Source organism: Pimephales promelas, chromosome 17 (genome assembly GCF_988280905.1).
Source record: "Pimephales promelas chromosome 17, fPimPro1.hap1.1, whole genome shotgun sequence".
Taxonomy (NCBI): domain Eukaryota; kingdom Metazoa; phylum Chordata; class Actinopteri; order Cypriniformes; family Leuciscidae; genus Pimephales; species Pimephales promelas.
Genome location: NC_142785.1, coordinates 19,119,523 through 19,141,896, shown reverse-complemented (window position 1 = coordinate 19,141,896; position 22,374 = coordinate 19,119,523). Strand labels below are relative to the sequence as shown.

The window sequence follows — 22,374 nt, the reverse complement described above, 5'->3', positions numbered from 1 at the left end:
GAAGACCACAAATCCCTTTTAACTCGTTTTTATTCTTTTCAAACTACAAGATTTGTTTCTATTGTGAATAAGTCTTGTAGGAGAGCCAGTACCGTCAATGTGACGTGTAAGTCTGGACCAGATATTGGAGAGATGTGAAAAGGCTGGATAGAGATGAAAGCCAGGATTCTGCCTGTGTGTGTTTGATCCAGGAGAACAGAAACTGGTGCCAAGATGCCCGTCTGTTTATGATACTGAGTGAACTCGATCAATACTGCCTGTGTCCTGTCACAGAAAACATAATGCAGTTCCTCAAAAAACATTGAGTGTCTGATTCTAATATTAATATAAAAATCCCATACTTACAGTATGTGTGCAGAAAAATCGGTAACACTTTACAATACGGGTGCACTAATGTGCATTAATTCATGCTTAACTAATGCACAGATAATCATGCGTTAATGTATAACTCATGAAGAACTAAACCATTAATTAATGATTCATCAGCAACTAATAAAGAGTCTATATGATTAATAGATTAAGTAATACATGAATTGCTATTAATTCAATGTGTCATTGTGTATTAATTCCTTAATAACATATTTTATATAGTATTTTATTTTATAACATCATTAGCTAATGATTTGCAAAGGTATCATGTTATGACTTTACTTGTTGGGGCACATCATTATTAACTAGTCATTTAGTAATTGTAGTAATTTGCACATGAATTTGCACTAACAATGAAGTAATTAATAATGTATTAATGCATATTAGTGTACCTGTCATATTATCAGGAAGTTGAAATACAAGGCTTTGGCTCATTCTGGTAATTAATATATTAATTAACACTATTAGTTAAAGAAAATGAGTTATTATGGAATTAATCCACAATTACATATTTAATTAATAACAATTCATGTATGAACTGATACATTAACTTTACAGACTCTTAATTAGTTCATAATGTGGTAATCATTAATGAATAGCTTAGATAATCATTAGTTACACATTACTTCAGTATTATTTGTGCATTAGTTAACAATGAATTAATGCTTATTAGTGCGTATTAATCCTTAATGCATGACTGGACACGTGGAGATAATACATATATTTTATGCTATAGTGACATACCGTGTTGTCAACCAGTTTGCTGTCTGTAGGTCCAACAGGATCTGATGTGTGGATTCACTGTTGTTCCCAAGCATTACTTCCTCTGTCTGACTGAATGCACATGATGCACTATTAGTCCTTAGCCTTGAAAGAGGAGATTGTGATCATTTATGGGAATCAAATGCATGATAATGCTATTATATTCTTCCATACAGCTGTTCAGGCTTTCCAGAACTGGGCCCTCATTAAATTATGAAATAATTGTTAAAAAAAATAAATAAAATAGGCATATTTGTGGAAACAAAATCTAATATTTGAGTTACATAAAAGCTTTTTATTTGTTTTCTTCCTAATTGTCCTTGAAAGAGTGGCCAAATAGTGGGCAAGCAGTGCTGCTGGTGTGGTGGCTGCAAATCCACTTGTTGATAAGAAAGGAGGAAAGAGCCACATATGGAAATATTTTGGATATTAGCTCAATAGCGACACGGCCTGCTCGTTTTTACAGATGCGCAAGTTCATTGTTGCATAGCAACGACAGACGCCACGGGAGAGCAAGCACTTGTGGAAAGGAGAAGGTGCTGCGAACTGAGCTCTCCATGATGATGAGGAAGTATTAGCAAAGATTTGATTTCTAACCCTTGCATTTGCTTTACTAGATACATTTCTGGAGATGAGAAATAAAAAGGCGGCTGAAATCGTTGAACAGATAATGGGCCAGATCCGAGTCTATTTTTGCTGCGCTGCTCATGCTTAATTAAAAGTGAAAGCACACTTTTGAGGGCGGGCCCATCTAAGATTATCTTGTCCCGGGCCCAGGCAAGACTGACAGCTGGCCTGGTTGTATAATCTCTCACCCCGTTGAAAGTGCTGGAGTGATGTTGCTGTGTGCTGAGGAGCTCTGGTGTCCAGGGTTTGTATGTGATGAAACATGAGCATTCAGAATCAAAGGAAGTCGACCAGAGTGGAACTGATCTCTGATGTTTTGACTGCAGACTTTGAAAATAATAATAATAAAAAAATCTACAAAAGTTAGTTTTTTTTTAAGATTTATTTTTTACAAACTCTCAAAAAGATGCATATATAAAGTATTAAGTAGTCTTTACCGTCTTGAAAATGAATTTTCTGCAGTCTTGCAGGGCCAGACAGAGAAAGAGAAGGGTTTTCATGTAGGTGTGAAATCAATCTCTCATCTATCCACTGTTCTGCATTCATCCATCTGAAAAAAGTAATATATTTTGAAAGAAAATTACTTTCACTGATTCATGACAAACTAAAATAAAGATACACACACATTGTGTATATATAATATATATTCTTTTTGTGTGTGTGTGTGTGTGTGTGTGTTTTCAATGACTTTTATTTTGATATCGTTGTCTTGCGGTTTCTGTTTTTTATTTGCTTAGGCTGCACCTTAAAACTTAAAATTGCTGCCTTCAGAGGACTCAATTAAAGGTAGGAAGGCATCTAGACATCCGAATCCAATGTTAGCTTCACTTCCGGTCTCCTGAGATACCTTCATCTGATCAATTTTTGAAGGTAGCATAGATGTATCCTTCGCTGCCTTTGATATACCACAATCCTGTGCTTTCTATTCTGTGACAGAAAAAGAAAGCATCTGAAGGTTGCAGTTGCTGGTCAATTTTTGTGTGCAAACGAAATATATGTTTTTTTTTTTACCAGCGTTTTCCACTGATGTAATTTCTAGCAAGAAATTACTACTGTAGTAATTAAATATTTGTTTAGTTCTCACCAAAGCTTGCTCTATTTTACTGTAGATCATTAAACTGTAGCGCTGCCTTAGAAATCTGTTCGAAATCAGTTTCGTGGGTTGCCTTTGTTCAAACTTTCCTGTCTGCAGATATTGCCTATAAGGCAGTGAGGCAACAATTCAGCTGCCCAAGTTTTCAGATACATCCTTGGTATTCCTTGTTTTTTGTTTTTTTGTTTTTTTATAGTGAGTCTCACATGTGCCATGTTAACCTCTGGTTATGTTGTGTATACCCCTGTTTTTCAGTTTTCTTTAATTAAGTTTAATTTATTTATTTGAAAAGGGACTATGTACATGTTTTCATTTCATGCATTGTATTGGATTAAGCCAAAGGTTAATTTTCATCTGTAGTCATGCCAAGTCGTCACTAACATAAACGATAAGATAACACAAACCATTCCAACGTAAAATAAAACACACACACAGGGCCACAAAATAATGAATACAAATTATTAAGGAATCAATTAAACTGCAACTATGTCATTTGTTTGCAGAGTTGGGCCGATTTAAAAAAAAAAAAAAAAAAAAAAAAAAAAAACTTTAACTCCATTTTAAAAAGACTTTTTCAAAAAGACAGTACAATCTTTATATCCTCTGGTAAGGCCAGGATATAAAGCTATTGTGTTTCCTGGTGCCCAGTTGGTTTCTTATCTTTCTGTGGTTTATTTTCATCTGCTTTCCGCATTTGGATTATCTTTGATTGTGTGTTTGTGGAATGAATAATGCTTTCAATTAGACCCAAGCCTCTCCTCTTCCCTACAACCACAACACTATAAACCTATATATACACACACAAATCACTAGGGTCTCTGACACGTCAAAAAGAAAACAGGATTACTGGTGATGAACATATGTACAGTATAGTCTGGCTCACCCTGATAATGCAGTGAGACTCGGCTGCCCTGCTGAAGCTGAGATCAGCGTGTGTTTTATAGCTGATTGAAGCAGTCTGCTGTTAGCCTCCTGCACATGTTCCTGGTAGTTCACCATCAGAACCACCAACAGGAAGAACGTATAGGCCAAGCAGCTCTGATTATCAGTTTAAAACATAAAACATCAGACCAATATTAATATGCTTTAGGGTCAGAATGCAGGAGAAATCCAGCTGTTCTAGGTCTCAGAGGGCTAAATGAGTGCTGAGTGGATCTATCGGTGCGAGCTCACCCTCATTAAGGCTCTAAGCTTTCTCAGCTTCCATGCTTCCTCTTTAGCCTGCAGCAAGCCGTATCCACAGGGAGGATGAACCTTATCCTCCAGATGCTCTTCTGTCCTTCTGACCTCTGTCTCCTGAGCCAAACGCTCCTCCACCTCTGGGTCTACTGGTCTCACCACAGCAGCCAGATATAGTGCCTGAATACATATCTGCAGAAAAAACACCTGACGTCATGAACAAAGTAAGGATGTTTTGATTAAAAGCAAAAGTAATATTTTGATAGAAATGCACATCTTTCAGTTTTTCACTGTGTAAAACAGATTTATAGCTGACTGTAAATGGTTCCAACAGCAAGGCAGAAGTGAGGAAAGCTGACAGGGCAGAAACCAGCCACATGAGAACCACAGTGCTGGAAAACATGCTCCCATACAATCCCACCAGAGCCAGGCATGCTCCCAGCAGAATGGCCACCAGCAAGTGAAGCACACGCACAACCCACGATGGAAGATTCAAGCCAGGTACACCACGAACAACACCTGTAGAACAGCCCAGAGGTTCACAAACACACACAAATCAATGTACTAAACCCTTTTTTTTCAAGATTTACGCATTTCACTTAATAGTAAAATTCCATCTAATTGAATTGAATATTTTCTACATACTGTATCATTCATATTATGAATTAAGAAGTTTAAATGAGTAAAAAAAAACTAGAACTTAATCAAACATGTTGTATGGAACAAGGGAATGGACCGTTTTAGTTTGTGATTCGTATTCATAATGTAAAAAAGAGCTTAGCCGCTAGCTTAGCTTAGCATAATGAATGGAATCCTATGTTACCAGGTAGCATGTCGTGAGTAAAAGTGATAAAAAATGTAAATAATTACTTTGTGTAGCCTGCTTATTCAAAATGAGTACAAATAGCAATGCAGAATAAGACTAGGTGATTTCCTAGGCAGATTGGTTTGGGACTTGATTAGGGGTGAATCACTCTTTCCACAAAAGTTTTGACTGAATTTTTGAGAATAATCAAATAAATGGAGCCATACAAGACTTAATGATGTTTATAAAAACATAACTGTGTATGGTGTGTGGGCTCACCAATGCGTGTGTTGGAGATGGTGCTAATAGAGTCGGGTGGGAGGCTAGGGAGAAATGTGCTGGCCTCACTGAGCACTGAGAGTGAGGAGGAGGACTTGTGAAAGACAGGTTCATGTGTGGGCGTCTCCATATTCAGATCAGACCACTCACTACACAAGCTGTCCTGGCTGGAAGACAAAAACACAGAAATACATGTGTATGTGACCATGTATCCTGATAAATGTGTGAAATGATCAGTGCTAAACTCACATGTCAGACAGGGAGGTCTCGTTGGGTGTCAAATGACCACTGTCAGATGCTTCTGGCCCTGAGGAAAGTGTGTTCGTGGGGTCCAGGTCTGCAGATATAGTCATTAGATCTTCCTCTAAAATAAAGGAATAGATCCCCTTAGATTTACACACTTATGTGAACATTTTACTCATTCTCATATTGCTTCAAATCTATATGTCTTTCTTTCTTTCTTTCTTGAAGACTTGTGCACAAGTTGTATGTATGGCTCATATGGGAAAAAGCTGGTTTTGTGTTCCACGAAAGAAGGAAAGCCATACGGGTTTTTAGAACAAGAAAAGGACTGAATAAATGATGAAAGATTTTTTTGTGTGTGTGACATTTTCAAGAGAGTGATCTTGTTTCTTCAAACCTGAAGACTTGGTTGGTTCTAAAATGTTGTGGTCCGATGTTGGAGTCGACAAATGTAGATGTAGAAAGGCTTTTTTTCTCTTAAAAAGGTGAGTAGTTCCTGTCAGTTCAGGCAGGCCAAAGATACTGTCACATGATGTCCATTGATCCACTCTGCGAAATGTTTAAAATAACACTGTATGTTTATGTTAACTTTTTAAAGGCATGTAATACTGCATGTAGAATTTGTGTAGAATAGACTTGGTACCGGTCATCCCCAGGATTGGGAGTATCCCAAAACTCTGCATCTAGTTTTTTGTTCTGCAGTGAGTTCTTAAAGGGAAAAAAACAAGGAGATACAAAGAGAATATGGTGCAAATAAATTCATTTAGTACATTTGCTTGATGACTCTATGATATCTTTTAATCATAGGGGATTGACTTTCTCTCACGGTAAAAGGAGACAGTCCATCGTATATGGAAGAGTCAGGGCCTGTTGGCAATGACAGAAAAGATGAGCAGGAGAGACCTGGGTGACTGAGGAAAACATCCATCTCCACGGTATGACACGCAGGAGAGGGAGGCAGAGAGACATCCAATGTCACCTACAACACAATCCAGCACCAACTGCACAATGAGTGAGAATTTTCACAAATGTTTGCAGTTCAAAAGTTTGAGGTCAGTCAGACATTTCTTTTTTTTAAAAAAAAAAAAAAGAAATTAATACTTTCATTCTCCAAGTATGCATTGAATTGATCAAAACTGATACTAAAAACAGTTATAATGCTAAAAAAGGTTTCTATTCATATATGAAAAAATGATGTATCATGGTTTTCAGCAGCACAACAGCCTTTAAAGGAGTGGTTCACTTTTAAAAAAACATTTGCTGATAATTTACTCACCCCCATGTTATCCAAGTTGTCCAGGATTTCCAGGATTTTTCTCCATACAATGGACTTCAATGGGAACCAAACGGTTTGGTACTCAATGAAGTCCATTATCTGGAGAAAATTCTGGAATGTTTTCATCAAAAACCTTAATTTCTTTTCGACTGAAGAAAGAAAGACATGGACATCTTGGATGGGATAATGATAATACATGTTTCTTGAGCACCAAATCGGCACATTAGAATGATTTCTGAAGGATCATCTGACACTGAAGACTGCTGAAAATTCAGCTTTGCCATCACAGGAATAAATTACATTTTTAAAAGATATTCAAATAATATTTCAGTTTATTAAACCGTTTTCTATTCCACAATATTACTGTTTTTACTAGATTTTTGAACACATAAATGCACTTGGATTCAAGTCCTAGATGAGCACTTTAAAAATCTTTTGCATGGTAGTGCAGATTAAAAGTCAGAACAGTATGATTTCGCAAGCTATTATTTAGACTGGCATATATACCTTGCTCTGGGTTTTTTGGAACAGAAATCTGAGAATGATTTGGAGGGGAAAGGTCAAAGCTGCAACTGTCATTCCAACCAGTATGGTCTCTCCATTCATCACCATCTGGGTTGAAACTGGAACGCTGCGGTACAGTAACAAATGTGAATAACCCATTTGTTTTGAGCGGAATGAGAGAAAATGTATTCATTTGTCTGAGTTTAGTGATGAATATGATTCTAATTTGACATTAATTGATAACAAACACTGTAGCTTGGAGAAAAACAGAAATTGCTTTATTTCACAAGATGTAATACCTACAACTACAGTGTAGCCTATACGAGCTCAATCTGTTATCCATGCCCTTTGAAGGTCAAGTCTATTACCTGCTGCCCTTTTTGCCCACTGCCCCATACCACACTGCCCCAGCTGCCAGATAGAGATGTAATAAGAGGGCGCAGCAGGTGACCCTCTGGGCTCGGCTAAAGCGGCTGTGGGCCGGCCGTTCCCATAATGAAATCCACAGATGGTGCTCTCGAAGGCCAAAAAGTAACTGGTTATATAGGATCCTCTTAAACTCCTGCAGCTCCTGTGGACCTAAATAGATCAAAAGGTTACGAAATGCAAATATGAAATATGCTGTGCTGCATGTGTATACTTACAAGATGCTAAAATCACTTTCTCCACCCTTCCAGAGTTCTTCTCATTCTCCACAGATAGCCAGTCTTCTACCAGGAAGAAGAACATGTTGTCTGTCTGTATGTCCCAGACTACCACATGTTGTAAGTACCAGGATGGGTCTAGACCTGGAAAACACAGCAGTTCTTTGTGAATATTTTAAGAAGAAAGACAGAAGCTGTTCACAACCACTGACCTGTGTTGTCATGCCAGATGCGTATTTTCCAGATCTCTCCGAGATTGGCATCTGTTTCAATTTGGAAGTCATCCAGGCTGTTCCTCTGGAAAGCTCCTTCACTTTGAAGGTGACGTGATCCACTTTTATTCAGACCATACAGGCTAATGCCAACATGTGCAGTGGTACCTGATGAATTCAGATGTTTAATAATGTGGTAAGATCTTGTTTGATGACTTTTATGAGGTCAATAAGACAAGTAAATTAAAAGTTCTACTGACCAGACCCTCTTTTCCAGCCTGTTTTGACAAGAACCCGGTAGGAGTAGCGACCTTTCTGACCACACAGAGGAACCCAACACAGACGCTGACTTTCCAGGTGATCCAGTTTGTGAGCGATAAGACCAACCAGCAGATGAATTAACAGTAAGACTCCACAAACTATTCCCGCCACAGCGTTTCTCACCGGCTCTTCTGACTGGTGACAACAATAATGTTCATCACTGATGTGATACCTACAGTTTTTACATGAATTAATAACTGTGTAACCTTCAAATGGTCTTCGTTTCCTGTTTACACTTCTGGGCTGCGGGGTCTATACGATCCCAACAATTGATTGAGTAATTGTACAAAAAATATACATTTTTAATCATACAAATAATATATAATTTTTTTTGTACCTCTCATCTATTCATTAATGCTGTGTTTTTGGAGATATAAAGTACTTTTGTATCCATATACCACAATTCCTCAACTACACCATTAGCTTTAGCATATGAAATATTTTTTTTTATGATACATTCCATTTATGCTCTAGTACTAGGCCTTCATTTCTGTGTAAAAACTTTCAGATTTAAGCCGGATTTTTTTTTTTAACACTTGAATAAAATATATTAGGGTTTTTTTTTTCACATTTCCCATTCATTTCAATGTGGGGTCATATTGACCCCAAAGACCAGAAGTGTATAAATTTTTTTTTTTTACATACTGTACCTTCAGAACAACCAAATCAAGCCCAGTTTTTTTTGTGTGTGTGTGTATAGATCAACACAGTCTCATCCCAAAAAGTCATATAACTGACGTTTTGGGACGTCTTTTGACCATACGTCAATATCCGCCTTTTTAGGGCCCCCTTAAACGTCGGTAGATGGCGATCCCGGGCCGTCATACAACTGACGCTTTACCTTTAACGTCAGTTAGGTGACGGGTTAGGTTTAGGGTTAGGTTTAGGTCTGGGGTAGAGTTAGGATCCCATAACCTCATCTAGCGACGTTTAAGGGGGCCCTAAAAAGGCGAATATTGACGTATGGTCAAAAGACGTCCCAAAACGTCAGTTGTATGACGTCTTGGGATGAGACCGGGTTGTATAGATAGATAATGTATGAAAAGTCAAAGTAAAAGTCGATTGGGGTCGTATAGACCCCATGACCCGATTGAGGGCTACAAGTTTGGGGTCGATAAAATTTTTTAATGTTTTTGAAAGGATGTTTGCTTTTTCTGCATACACTTCTATTGCTAACACACCCACTGACAATTACAATAATTTCAGTAAATAAATATAGTATATAATATGGACTGCGGTTAAAAAGTTTGGAGTCTGTAAGATTTTCTAATGTTTTTGAAAGCAGTCAAATATGCATTTATTTCTTCTAAAACAATAAAATAATATGATCAAATAATTGTATTATTATCAATGTTGAAAACAGTTGTGCTGTAAATAGAAAGTTAAAAAAAGAACAGCATTTTATTTGAAATATAAACTTTTTGTAACAATGTAAAAGTCGGTTTACCCTTTATTTTAATAGTCCCTTTAACACATTCTGTTGACTATAAGTAACGTTGCACCTACATCTCTACTAACTCTCATTAGAGTGTTAGTAGAGTATTAGTACACTGGTAGGGTTATATCAAGGGTTAGGGTTAGAATAAGTTGTCATACTTGCAAAATTACTTATAGTCTGTAGAATGTCTGTTGGAGGATCATCACAATAAAGAGTTATCCGATGTTAAGCAGACAGTCTACTAATAATACTCTAATGAGAGTTGACATGTAGTTGCAAAGTTAATTATAGTCAACAAGATTGTTCAAAAGGGACCATCAGAATAAAGTGTATCAAGTCTTGTCACTTTTGATTTATTGAATGTATCCTTGCTGAACAAGAGTAACGATTTCTTCTTTTTTTTATCTTATTGACCCCATGCTTAACGGTGAAATGATGTTATATTTTTAAGTAGAAATGGCATACAGGTGGCAGCAGTAGAAGTGCCTCAGGGTGGATGAAGAGGCTGGCTCCAAACATCGTGAGGTGATGGGTGAGGCAGTGGGCAGTGTGTGGGCTGCTGCCGTTCAGAGGACTCAAGCCATCACTGCTCCAGCGCTTCTCATCAACACTGAAGAACCGGCACATCATGCTGAACACACACACTGAGACGGACATGTCATCCACACTGCTGGTGCTACTGTTCAGCCTCACAAACAGGTCTTTGGCAAAGCCATTCAAGCTGTAAAATTTACAGATACATTTACAATAATCCTATTCCCTATTTTCAATTAAGAAAAACAACAACTTGGATCAGGAAGAACTTACAGTGGTGTAAGGAAGATGGTGTGCTCCAGTGATGGAGTTTCAGTTGAAAGAGAGAGGGTGAGTTTTTGGAAAAGAGTTTGTTCAGACAGTTGATGAACTGGTTGGTCGTCTACATAGATCCTTACTTGTCCAGAGACTTTCTTGCCAGCTCCTGCTCGACAAATACAAAGCACAGGCTTTCTAGATACTGCTAAAACATTTTTACATTGCTAAAATATGATATTACCTCTTTTGCGTTTTTACTCGAGTTTATTTTTCTTCCTCATTTGCTAACACTGAGACCCACTAGCCAAGACAATTCAATATAATATACACTACCATTCAAAAACTTTTGTTTTTGAAAGAAGTCTCTTATAATCACCAAAGCTGCATTTTCTTAAGTAAAAAGCACGATCCTCTAGATATCATTTTAATATTAATAATTTTAATTATTATCAATGTTGAAACCAGTTGTGCTGCTCAATATTTTGTTGTAAACCATATTTTTTCAGAATATTTAATGAATAGAATGTTCAAAAAGACAGTATTAATTAGAAATAAAAATCCTTTGTAAAATTATAAATGTACTTACTGTCAGCTTTTATCAACTCAATGCATCCTTGCTGAATAACAGTATTAAGTATTATTTCCTTTTTTAAAAAGTCTCAGACTTTTGATGATTCAAATGCATCGTTATATTGAGTTTGTTCAAACAGTGGATATATATTATATTATATTATATTATATTATATTATATTATATTATATTGAAGTCTTATAAGATGCATTGGCGGCTCACTACCTGGGATGAGACTGAAGTTTAGGGCAACATAGAGTCCAGTCTGAGGATCTGTATCCATTGCTTTGACTGTGAAATGTACACTTCCCTTGGATGGCAGAGTAAAATGTTTCCATTGTAACCTCTCATCTTCTGTGTCTTTTACTTTTTTGTGTAAAGTAAATTGTATCGCAGTGTCTTGTGTCAGGTTGGCGATCGAAATGGCCTTCCCCTGTGACGTAGCAAACTCCATGGCTGCGAGCGTAGTCGTAATAGGAGGTTCTGCAGCTGGAATGAATGGATTTTCTTCACCCTCCATTTCCAGAAGGATTTGCAGGACCTCTTGCTTTTCCTCCTTCAGTTGAGAGCTCAGCGCTGATGGGATGTGAAACTGGCAGTGGCTTTGAGGATCTGTGCACAGAAGGTCTTTAGTAGGATCACCCCGTACGCCCACCACACTGATCTTTGGAACGGCGAGGGACAGAACTTCTTCCCCACTCATCCGCGACAACATTAATGAGCGCATGAGCTCTAAAATCTGCTCCAGTGCTGATACAGCTGTCTCTGATGTATCCACATGCTTGAGGCCTGAATTGGTTCTCTGCCTCTGATCAGCAGTCAGTGTGCTGCCTGCAGGGAAAATGTAAGAATGGTTAAGCCACGGTTCATTTACAACTTCAGAACGAACCTCTATTATCACGCTGAATATGAATTCTGCTTTACTTAAAACAGCCAGAATGTTCCTGCCGCTGTCTGTGGGGTTGATGTCACCCGCTCCTGTTTGTTCTCTTATCACTTTAATCATCTTCTCTGTGGCCTTCAGAACCTTTGCATGGCAGCCGTTGCACTGCCATTCAGATGGAAACACCTGCAGACAGGAAAGTACATTTTCTAGTACATAATTTGCATTTGTAACATCACAACGCTTTGTTCTTAGGCCGCATAAGGGGACTTTCTGTATTCCCAGCACTCCTCATTACACAAAGCAGGCAATCTGTATTCAGTGATGAGCCTTTGCCACGCGTCACAGTGCTGGACGTACAAAAAGTTGCTGACATGCTTTGTGTCAAGCTATGATTAGTGCTATACTTTCCATGAGCTTTAATAGTTGAAAGCCTTACTGTAGACTGGGCTAAAGCTGAGCTGATCAGAGCCGCATCCTGTAATGAGGAGACCGGCAGAGACGCCAGAGCCTGAATCACATTTCCACGGATCTGAATCTTGTCCTCCAACTCTTGAGCACTGACGGATGCTAGCTGTGGAAGTGGATGATTTTGATTTAAAAACACATGTCTAATGGTCTGACACACCATCACTGAAACTGAAGGTGCACTCTGTTATTTTTATGGCAGTTGTGTTGGACTGACATCTAGTGGTGTGGATGCAACAACACACAAAGCTAATATTATAAGTAACTGAGACATTGTAGAGACATGCTACTTTGATACATCTGTTTGACTCTGTAAAGTCAGTAAAGCCTTCAAACTTTTATAATTCATTTATCTGAATTTTATGGCACAAAACAAATGTGCCACCTGCGGCCAGTCATAATTACTTTTTTCTAGTGATGTAGTACTCGAGTCTGGTCTCGGACCACAGTGGGAGGAGAAGGACTCATAATTTTCAGACTGAGTCCTCAAGATTTTTTTTTTTTTTAAACATCTTGGATGCCCTTGAGGTAAGCTAAAACATACCAAAAATTAATTTCAAAGTAAACTATCCCTTTAAGACGTTAAGACGACTGCTCTAAACAATTCCCAATCTAGCTTAGTCTGTAGGCCTAACTGTTGATTATTAACTGGTGTGATATTAAATCATGAATAACAAAACTGATATGTCAGGACAAAATCTCGACTCAGACTTGCTTCCTTAAAGACTCGGTCTAGACTTGGACTCGACTGTATTTGAAAACCAACGGACTCGGTCTCCACTCGGACTCGACCCTTCAAAGACTCGGTCTTGACTGGGACTCGACTGTATTTGAAAACCAACGGACTTGGTCTCGACTCGGACTCGACCCTTCAAAGATTCCATCTTGACTCGGACTTGATTGTATTTGGTAAACCAATGGACTCGGTCTTGACTCGGACTCGACCTTTCAAAGACTCCGTCTTGACTCGGACGCGACTGTATTTGAAAACCAACGGACTCGGTCTTGACTCGGACTCGACCCTTCAAAGACTCCATCTTGACTCGGACTCGACTGTATTTGAAAACCAACGGACTCGGTCTTGACTCGGACTCGACCCTTTAAAAACTCGGTCTTAGACTCGGACTCGACTATATTTGAAAATCAACGGACTCGGTCTCGACTCGGACTCGACCCTGCAAAGACTCGGTCTTGACTCGGACTCGACCCTTCAAAGACTCGATCTAGACTCGGACTCGACTGTATTTGAAAATCAACGGACTCGGTCCCGACTCTGACTCGACCCTTCAAAGTCTCAGTCTTGACTAGGACTCGGCATAGGCGGTCTCGTCCCCATCACTTTTTTCCCACAAGAGCAAAGGTGTCCAATAAAAGGTGAATAAAAAAGGTCAACTGAGTACCCCTCTTTGTTGGTTTGTTGGTGACCCACTCTTTATTTCACGGAAGTGTGCATGATTTATCCATCTTATCCATCCGGTTTTGAATTTGGAAAATACTGAGTGCACCTTTTTAAAAACATGCAGACAGTTGGTTTGACAGTCTCAGTTACCTGGTTGAGTTGGCTGGTCAAGGCAATAGAATATTGGATAATGTCCTGAGGATTTCCTTGTTGAAGCAAGGCCCAAAACTCTGATTGACTCTTATTCCTCAACCACTCCATTGTGCAGTGGTCACACAGCATCACTGTCAGGTTCCTGCAGAAGATATCCAGTATTATTTTGGTGCTATGATGTGCTGGCAAATTGTATCTGAAAATAAAATTGCCAATGTCTGACTAACTTCCTTGCTGCAATGACTGAAGCCCCCATACTGTCCTCTACCAGCACCAGCATGTGAACAACAGATATGTTTTCCACTGTATTCGGACTACCCAGCGGCACCATGGAGGCGAACGTACTCTGAGTGCCTCTGTAAAGGGAAATCAAGGGACATAATGGTCCAAAATCTTCACACTGTGCCACCTGCAGCGAAAATATCAGCTGAGCTGAGTCACCGTCATCATCCATCCACCCTGCCATTGAGAATGAAATAGCAAAGAATGTGTCAATCTGCAGAGCCATTACTTGGGTGAGAAATAAGAGCAGAAGAGAGATGACACTACCTGAGCAACTGTAAGAGACCATAGTTTCCAGGAAATTAAGCGAGCCGTCTGGTGACAGAGTGCAAATACCCCCGTAGGGAGGATGGTTGGGGACTAAGGTGATGCTTGCCGACCCCCAAAGCCCAGAGGCTGGCTCAGACACGTTGACAGTAAAGGTGTATTCTTGGCTCTCCATTAGCACCCCTGGTTTAATGACTATTTCTCTCCAGAGACTTCCTTTCGAGGTAGTGACCTCATTCAGTGTTAAAGTTTCACCTCTCTGATTCTCTGCAGTCCACCTGTACTGTAGTTAAAGTGTTTTTAAAACATTACTAAGGTGTGTGTAAGACTTATGAAGGCATATGAAGTTATTCTATGTTACGTTGGGAAGTGAATACCTGTACAGTGTCTTGACATGAAGAACAATGGCCAGTCAAGGCAACATGGTGCCTGTGACTCGTGTATGACAACGGTGAATTACATGAGACACACTTTACAGTCACGGGCAGCAACGCAACATTATAGACTTTAACCTTGAAATAATAAAAATACAATTAAAGACATTAGACAAACATAGTTTTCTTTCCTGTGTTGACATATTTTTAATGAACGGGTGACTTATTGTTGGTCAAAAAGCTCCTTGAATAGCTTTAAGAGATCACACAAAAATGAAAATTCTATTATCATTTACTCACCCTCGCATCATTTCACCATTAAGACTTTCATTAATCCTCAAAATGCAAATAAAGTTTTTCTCATCGTTTTTGTCCATTCACTAAAAGTCCACGCAACTAAAACATTATGCATCAAAAATTTCAAAAGATATTGTAAAATTAATCCATATTAATTGATTGGGCTTTCATTAAAGATTTGGGGTTTAGCATATTTGATGGGCTCTATGTAAGTGTGTTGATTATAGGCTACATGAATAAAAGCCTAAATTAAAGCGGTCTTTCATATAAAGCAATCTTGAGGCTTCAGAAGACTAGGATTAAACCGCTCAAATAATATGGATAAATTAATGTCTTTTTTTGTACTTTTTAGGCCAACTCACACCGACAGATGCCAACAGACTTCATCTGGTTTTGTTGGATTAGTGATTAGAGTTTTTTTTTTTTCATATTTTTTGTTCAAAATGTTTGTTTGGTTTTTTTTAAAGTATTGATAAAAAATAATTCCTAAAAGAAGAAAACAGATTTTTTTTTTTTTTTTTTTGTCTAAAAGCAGAAGCTCTGTGGAATTTTTGTGAAAATGGTCAAAAGCGCTGGTGGTGGCTGGTTTGGCACGATATGTGGGTGAGTAAATGATGACAGAGTATTCATGACAAATACATTCCTTGTGAACTGCTAAAAGCAATGTGAAGTAAAATAAGTTAACATTCACCGACTGTGATATAGAGACAGGTTGTCTTCCATTTTTGTAAAGGTTGAGAGTAAAGTGGTACACTCTGTCTGGCAGAAGTGCACTTCTGGGAAGAAACAGCATACTACCATTTACTGGAATATGATAGTGAAGGGTGGAAACGGCTGAAGACATTGCTGTTGTGTTCTGGAAGCAGAGAATACATTATCAATAGAGTGTTCACCAGCAGTGATGAAGAGTTTACTGCATTTGTAATTTACTGTACCTCTATAGTGTAACTCCACTGGAACTGAAACAGCTCCATATTATTCTCCTCTGAATCTGGATCAAAAGACTCCATTGCATCCAGTATCAGATCATAATGAGTTGACCAGAACCTGTGAGAACCACCTTTAATTACGGGCACCAGCTGACTGTGGACCACGTTAAGCTTTATGGACCGATTCTGCTTTAGAGGAGTTCCCTGAAGTCTAGCAGTAAATGCCAGACAGTAGTTTCCCACTTTTAGAGTGTGCTTTGGCAGAGAAAGAAGAGGTGTTGTAACATCCACTGAATCATTTAAGGCCACCTTGTCTATTCCTGAGCAATCTTGTCCCCTGAAGATCTCCCAGAAATATGATGCTTTGTATGTAAAGCAACCATTAAAGTCCACTCGTGCTTCAAAGAAACTCTCTCTGGATTTTAATATTTTATATTGTTCTTTTACAATGTAGATTAGTGGCTGGGTACACTCCAGCTCTTGTACTTTAATTGACTTTTGAGTAGAGATCTCACTTATGTTGTTGAAAACTGTTAATTTCACCACAAACTCACCAGTAGTATTAAATTTGTGGACTTGTCTATTGGATTCTGTAACCAGGGCTCCATCATTAGCATCAACGAAATCCCAGATGAATTTAAGGTTGCTGCCTCCATCTGTCATGGCTTCAAAAGTGATCGGATAATCAATAAAAGCTCCATCATGGGTGGTAAAAATCTCCACTTTCTTCACATTCTTCTGTATTGTTGCTGTACTGGTCAGGGACTGTGAGCAAAAGCCATTATCAGCTTTCACTGTAACAGACAGGGATCCATTAGTAAAAGGTGTGAAGTGAACATTTTGCCCAAATTCCCAAGAGGACTGAACTCCATTTAATAGGAAAGTCCAGTGGTAATTGGCTTGTGAGTCACTGGATGCTTGAAAACTTATGTTTTTGGATGCCTCTAGGACAGCAGAGCAACATCCGATCAAATGCAGACCTTTAATTCTTTCCACGACTCTCATAATAACTGTTGCAGTTTGGTAACTGACATTATTTTTTGCTTTTGTTCTCACCAGATGTTTTCCGACTGAAAGTGAAGAGGTTGTAAAATTCTGCCCAATACCCATGGAATAATTTGCATGAACAAACTCCAAAGAAAACGAAACTTCACTTCCTTGGGAGATAGAAGGTGAGAAAATAACCATATCGCCCTCACAAACAACATCACTGCTTGCCGTAAGTAAAAGTCCCTGGATGGCATCCTGGACCACAAGAGGGTATGAAACATTTTGCCAGCTAATGTTGTTTGAAGCGTTAAGTGAGATCCAGTGTTCTGCAACTTCAGTGAAAGAATAGCTAACGGTTTGATTGTCAGCAAGAACAGTAACACTGTTGTTGTGAAGCGTTAAAACCCATTCCCAGTGTAGGACATTTCCTGTTCCTGCAGAGCCATGGAATAACAGATGGCTATTTGAACTTACGAAAAATGGTCTGAATTGTCCATTTATCTGAATATCCACTTTCGAGATGTCTTCCTGAATTATTAGTTGCTTGGTTGCATTGTCAGACCCGAACACATTCGAGACTGATACTCTGATCTTGACCAAACCGATAACTTTAAAAACATGCAAAACAAAAGAAACATCTGATATTACAGGACTGCGCTCAGAGTCTAAGAACCATGAGTAGTGAAGGTCTGATCCAGATGCTACACTCACAGATATCCTCACTGGGTTTCCTTTAGCTACAGCATTCATTGGTGATGAAATACTCAACCCAGACACTCGCTCTACTGCTCTCAGTGAAAGTTCACTATCTACTGATCCAAGAGCATTGGATACCACCAGTCTGATGTGTATATCACCAGGGCTGTTTGCAACAAGTGGAAACTGTTTGCTATAACTTGCAGTTGTGTTAATCCAACTTTGGTTTGTAGTCCACTCATATGTCAAGTTAGAACCACATGTCACTGATGCCGTCAACAGTACAGTCTGATTTGTCAGGACATATCTTGTAGACCGCAGTTCCTGACATTGAATTCGAACTCCATGTATTCTCTCTACAACTTCAATGTCCGTTATGCTTTCTAATCGACTGACAAGATTTTGTGCTGCAACTTTAATCCGAAACACCCCTGCTTTAGGAAACACATACATAAATGTGGATGTTCCAGGCTTTGGAGGTAATAAAGAATCTACAGTCCAGTAAAACACAACATTTTCATTAACATCAGTCTGAGCTATTAGCAGTGTCTCTTTTCCAGCCTCCACAATTGGCTGATTGGTGTTAACCAATAAGGATGACAGAGGTGCCTGCACCTCAATCTCTATAGACACCAAACATGAACTTATAGCATTAGATGCGGTGGCCGTCACACGAAACCGCCCAGGAAAACTGAAAACATGTGACTGATTTTGGCCCTCCTTTTTGTAGCCATCTCCAAAATTCCACTGAAAAGAAGCTGTTTTACCAGCAAGCTCAGCCCAAAAGTAATAGGACTGATTCACAGTCATTGCATCATGGTTGCCTTCATATTTTATGACTAGATTAGATACAGGCCTTTGAACTAAAATGGTTGCTTTTGCTGTTCTGTTGCTGACTTTGTTTTGTATCTGCACTGAAATTTCATACAAACCCTCCTCTTGAAAAACAAAGCAATGGTGCGATTGGCCTTTGACTGGAACCATTTCACTAGAAAGGTTGTTATACCACCAAAACAGATAACCTGGTACTTTGGGAAGCACAGAAACATCAAAGCATATTTCCTCACTCACCGCTACAGCACTCTTGGCTGAATGCAGAGTAACATCTGTTATTTGGGCCTCAACACATATGCTGGTTTCATAATGGACTGAATCCACAAGGCTGTGAGCATTTACAACAACTGTGTAAGTGCCTGAAGTCAGAAAGGTATGAGTGATAGTTGTTGCTCCTTTAACAACAGACAATGGTGTGCCATCTCCAAAATCCCAGTGGAAAGTCAAAAAAGGAACAAAGCCTTTGACTAACACCTCAAAACTAGTCTCTGCTTGACTCAAAATGCAGCCTGTTGGGATAATTTTGCTAATTAGTAAACGATAGACTTCCACATTGACTAACCGGTGTTCTCTACTTGCACGATTATAAGCAGAAACCTCAACGGTGTAATTTCCAGGAGACTTGTAAATGTGAGAGGCTGAGCTTCCAGTGAGATCTTTTAGTATCGAACCATCTCCAAATTCAAAGGTCCATTTTAGATGAGTGCCTGTAGACACTCTGCCACTGATTTCAAAGGTGCTGTTCAGTTCAATGGAGCCATTGTAATTTAACTGGAGATCTGAGACAGCCTCAACTACCTCCACTGCTGTATAGTTAGTCAAGACTGTCAAGGAGTTGTTGGCACTGATGGTGACGTTGTATGTGCCGGGCCTTTTAAAAACATGCCTGACTTTACTGGAATGTTGTTTCACTTTATCAGAGTCATCGTCAAAATTCCATACATAAAGTATTCCGTATGAAGAAGGCCATAGCGAGACCTCAAAGAGGATGGTGTGGTTGACTTGACAGACAGTAGGAGATGATGACACCAGCAGTCTTGATATTGGAGTCCTTATTTTTATGGTTACAGCCTTTTCAATTTGGTCATATTTGTTATAAGCCTTTATTTTCATTGTGTAGTCACCTAAAAAGAAAAATTTTATGAAATTTTAGCATGTAATATTTTCCCCCCAAGGCATAGACACTTAAAAGTGCACTCATTAATTGGGTTTATTACAATAACAAGGGAAAAAAAAACCTGACTGATGCCACTGTAGCAATGCTCAATTAAAATTATTACCAGTACCTGGAAAAGAAAATGTATGATTGGTAGAGTCTTGCAGATAGATATGTTTGGCACTTCGGTGAAGATAGCTGTCATCCATCTCTAAAGGAGCAGAAATTGCGTGACTGACAGATGCAGTATTATCACCAAAATCCCATCTGGAGAGATAAATCATTTCATAATATCATTATACATTCAGAAGAGGTCAAACTTATTTTCATAATTCTAATTCAATTACAATTCAGAGGCATTAACCTGATTGTAACGCCTATAGAAATGTCAGCTTTAACTTGAATTTTGTAGACAGTTGAGGTGTTTACAGCAATGGCCTCTGGTAGGGAAATTACTGCTAGGTCAGCTAATGGGGTCATTACATCGGCTGTGAGCTTCACCTCAATTAACTGAGAGCTCACAGGGTTATTTGCCATTACCTAGAGCAGAGAAAGCAGTAAAGATTTGAAGAAATTAGAAAAAATGAATTCATTCATGACAAAACCTAGCAACCTAAGCAATGACTATCAATTGGTGGGTCGTGACTTCAAATTGGGTCACAGTTCCAGGCATTGACAGCAGGAAAACAACAATGCTGGATGCAAATAATAAAATGCAACCAACCACATAATCATGCATAAATTGGACAACAATTGTATATACTTTTAAAAGAGAGGAGAATGTTTTACACAACTTTTGTTGTTGACATCAAAGGCTGTGCACCCAATTGGAACTATACGCCTTATTCACGGCAGCGCCATCTTTGATTTAATGAGAATGAAAGCGAGGCTGTAAGGGATAGACTTGCATCTCTTCAATGGGATGTATTGTTATTTAATGTGTTTTCGGATTGTTCTGCTCATGAAACACTGGAAAAATATCTTTCTAAGAAATGTCAGTTGACAAAAAACTCCCGACAATGTGAGCTGTGGAAAATTGTAAGTAATCTAGCTGCTTTATTCAGCTTTTTACAGCGGATGCCATTGAAAACACGGTAAGTCTATCCCTCACAGCCTCACTTTCATACCTGTCATGGCGCTGCTCTGAATAAGGTTTATTTCCACTTGAAACAAAGATAAATATGGATTGTGCAACTATAATACCTAAAATGGAGTGCAGTAAGCATGAATCCCTTGTAATTCAAGGGACATTTACCAAATAGGCAAACTATAAAGACAAGCCAATCTGAATGTTACTAATTTGACAAATAATGTTGCATTTGTTACAAGGTTTTCAGTTCTGCGTGCAGTTAATAGTAATATTAACACATTTTGTAAAACATTTTGATTTGAAGAATCATATTTATTTTTATTTAAAACTAGCAAGGAACTAAAACCTAAAACATTGTACCATTGCTTTAGGCACAGGTTCACAAAAGGGTTTAAACTAACTTGTATTTAGAAATATCGACATGTTTACCTTTAGTTTGTATGCTGCTGGTTTTTTAAAAAACACACTGTAAGACTCTCCTATGTGTGTAAACTGGACCAGGTCATCAATAAACCAAGTATACTTCACTGATGTGCCGGTGACTACTGAAGCTGTAAACAACTGTAGGGGGAAAAAAGAAAAGGAAAAGGTAAGCCCCCTAAATCAATTAAAGTCTAGTTATGACATTCTAAGAACCTTTTCTTCATATACCATGTAAATATCATTATAGCACATCAAATTCTAAAAAGGTTACTGACAAACATTTCACAAAGTCATTGCTATACCTGTGGTATGTCCACTAGAACTCTGCTGAAGCCCTGAGGCTGGATGCTCAGCCCAGTGACAGGAATATGAGAAACAACTCTCACACTCAGAGTCTGGAAGTTCAAGCTGTTTGAAGCCATGATGTTTAGTGTATGTTCCCCTTGACTAGAAAGCTCCACATACACATGGGAGAACCACGTGTCAAGAGTAGCCCTAACACATCCTCCTTCGATCTCAGGCATCTCAGCCGGGCAAGAGGATTCAAAAGGAACTTTATTCTTAGACACAGGGTCCGACCAGGAACTGGTTGCGTTTCCACCTGAAAGGATCTGGATGACAATGAGAGTTGGGATATTGACTACAATATGCATTTGGTTGTCCTTGTCAAGTTTTGGATGCAAAACTTGCAACCCTGTGACAGGATTGTTGCTCTGTGAGGTGCTGGGTATTGGTGAAACTCCATTGTGTGGCATTGTGTCCTCGTAAATCACCCGTAGGTCACAGACCAGTCCATCTAGCCATTGGCCCTGTCTCAATTGGGCAGACACAGTCCCCTCTAACCAGCCCCCCCACTCAGGCCCGTGCATGGAGAGGTAACTCTGGCGCCAGGCCGAGCTGGTACCGGCAACACAGTGTAGAAATTCACCAGCTCTTCTAGTGTGCTGCAATGCCAGAATGTCATCAGGATAGACAGTGATATGTTTGTCTTGGACTATGACCTGCACAACAAAATAAGT

At 38.9% G+C, this 22,374-nt stretch overlaps 1 protein-coding gene across 1 annotated transcript in view; it reads right to left on the bottom strand.

The window, feature by feature from the left end:
- Positions 1–22,374, bottom strand: part of pkd1b (polycystic kidney disease 1b) — a 35,280-nt gene that overhangs the window by 6,150 nt on the left and 6,756 nt on the right. Inside the window, exons 7-38 of the mRNA XM_039661319.2 lie at positions 21,658–22,356; positions 21,362–21,493; positions 20,207–20,382; positions 19,973–20,109; positions 16,173–19,810; positions 15,929–16,093; positions 14,944–15,078; positions 14,567–14,849; positions 14,245–14,476; positions 14,015–14,159; positions 12,437–12,571; positions 12,039–12,183; positions 11,340–11,945; positions 10,560–10,710; positions 10,218–10,473; positions 8,254–8,449; positions 7,994–8,161; positions 7,782–7,925; positions 7,506–7,716; positions 7,141–7,264; positions 6,184–6,336; positions 6,001–6,065; positions 5,755–5,906; positions 5,364–5,478; positions 5,115–5,281; positions 4,347–4,549; positions 4,025–4,222; positions 3,735–3,889; positions 2,196–2,308; positions 1,947–2,085; positions 1,114–1,236; positions 93–264 (exon numbers count right to left, since the gene is read on the bottom strand). Of these exons, the coding sequence (XP_039517253.2) occupies positions 93–264; positions 1,114–1,236; positions 1,947–2,085; positions 2,196–2,308; positions 3,735–3,889; positions 4,025–4,222; positions 4,347–4,549; positions 5,115–5,281; positions 5,364–5,478; positions 5,755–5,906; positions 6,001–6,065; positions 6,184–6,336; positions 7,141–7,264; positions 7,506–7,716; positions 7,782–7,925; positions 7,994–8,161; positions 8,254–8,449; positions 10,218–10,473; positions 10,560–10,710; positions 11,340–11,945; positions 12,039–12,183; positions 12,437–12,571; positions 14,015–14,159; positions 14,245–14,476; positions 14,567–14,849; positions 14,944–15,078; positions 15,929–16,093; positions 16,173–19,810; positions 19,973–20,109; positions 20,207–20,382; positions 21,362–21,493; positions 21,658–22,356 (9,633 nt within the window). The remainder of the gene's footprint in view (positions 1–92; positions 265–1,113; positions 1,237–1,946; positions 2,086–2,195; positions 2,309–3,734; positions 3,890–4,024; positions 4,223–4,346; positions 4,550–5,114; positions 5,282–5,363; positions 5,479–5,754; positions 5,907–6,000; positions 6,066–6,183; positions 6,337–7,140; positions 7,265–7,505; positions 7,717–7,781; positions 7,926–7,993; positions 8,162–8,253; positions 8,450–10,217; positions 10,474–10,559; positions 10,711–11,339; positions 11,946–12,038; positions 12,184–12,436; positions 12,572–14,014; positions 14,160–14,244; positions 14,477–14,566; positions 14,850–14,943; positions 15,079–15,928; positions 16,094–16,172; positions 19,811–19,972; positions 20,110–20,206; positions 20,383–21,361; positions 21,494–21,657; positions 22,357–22,374) is intronic.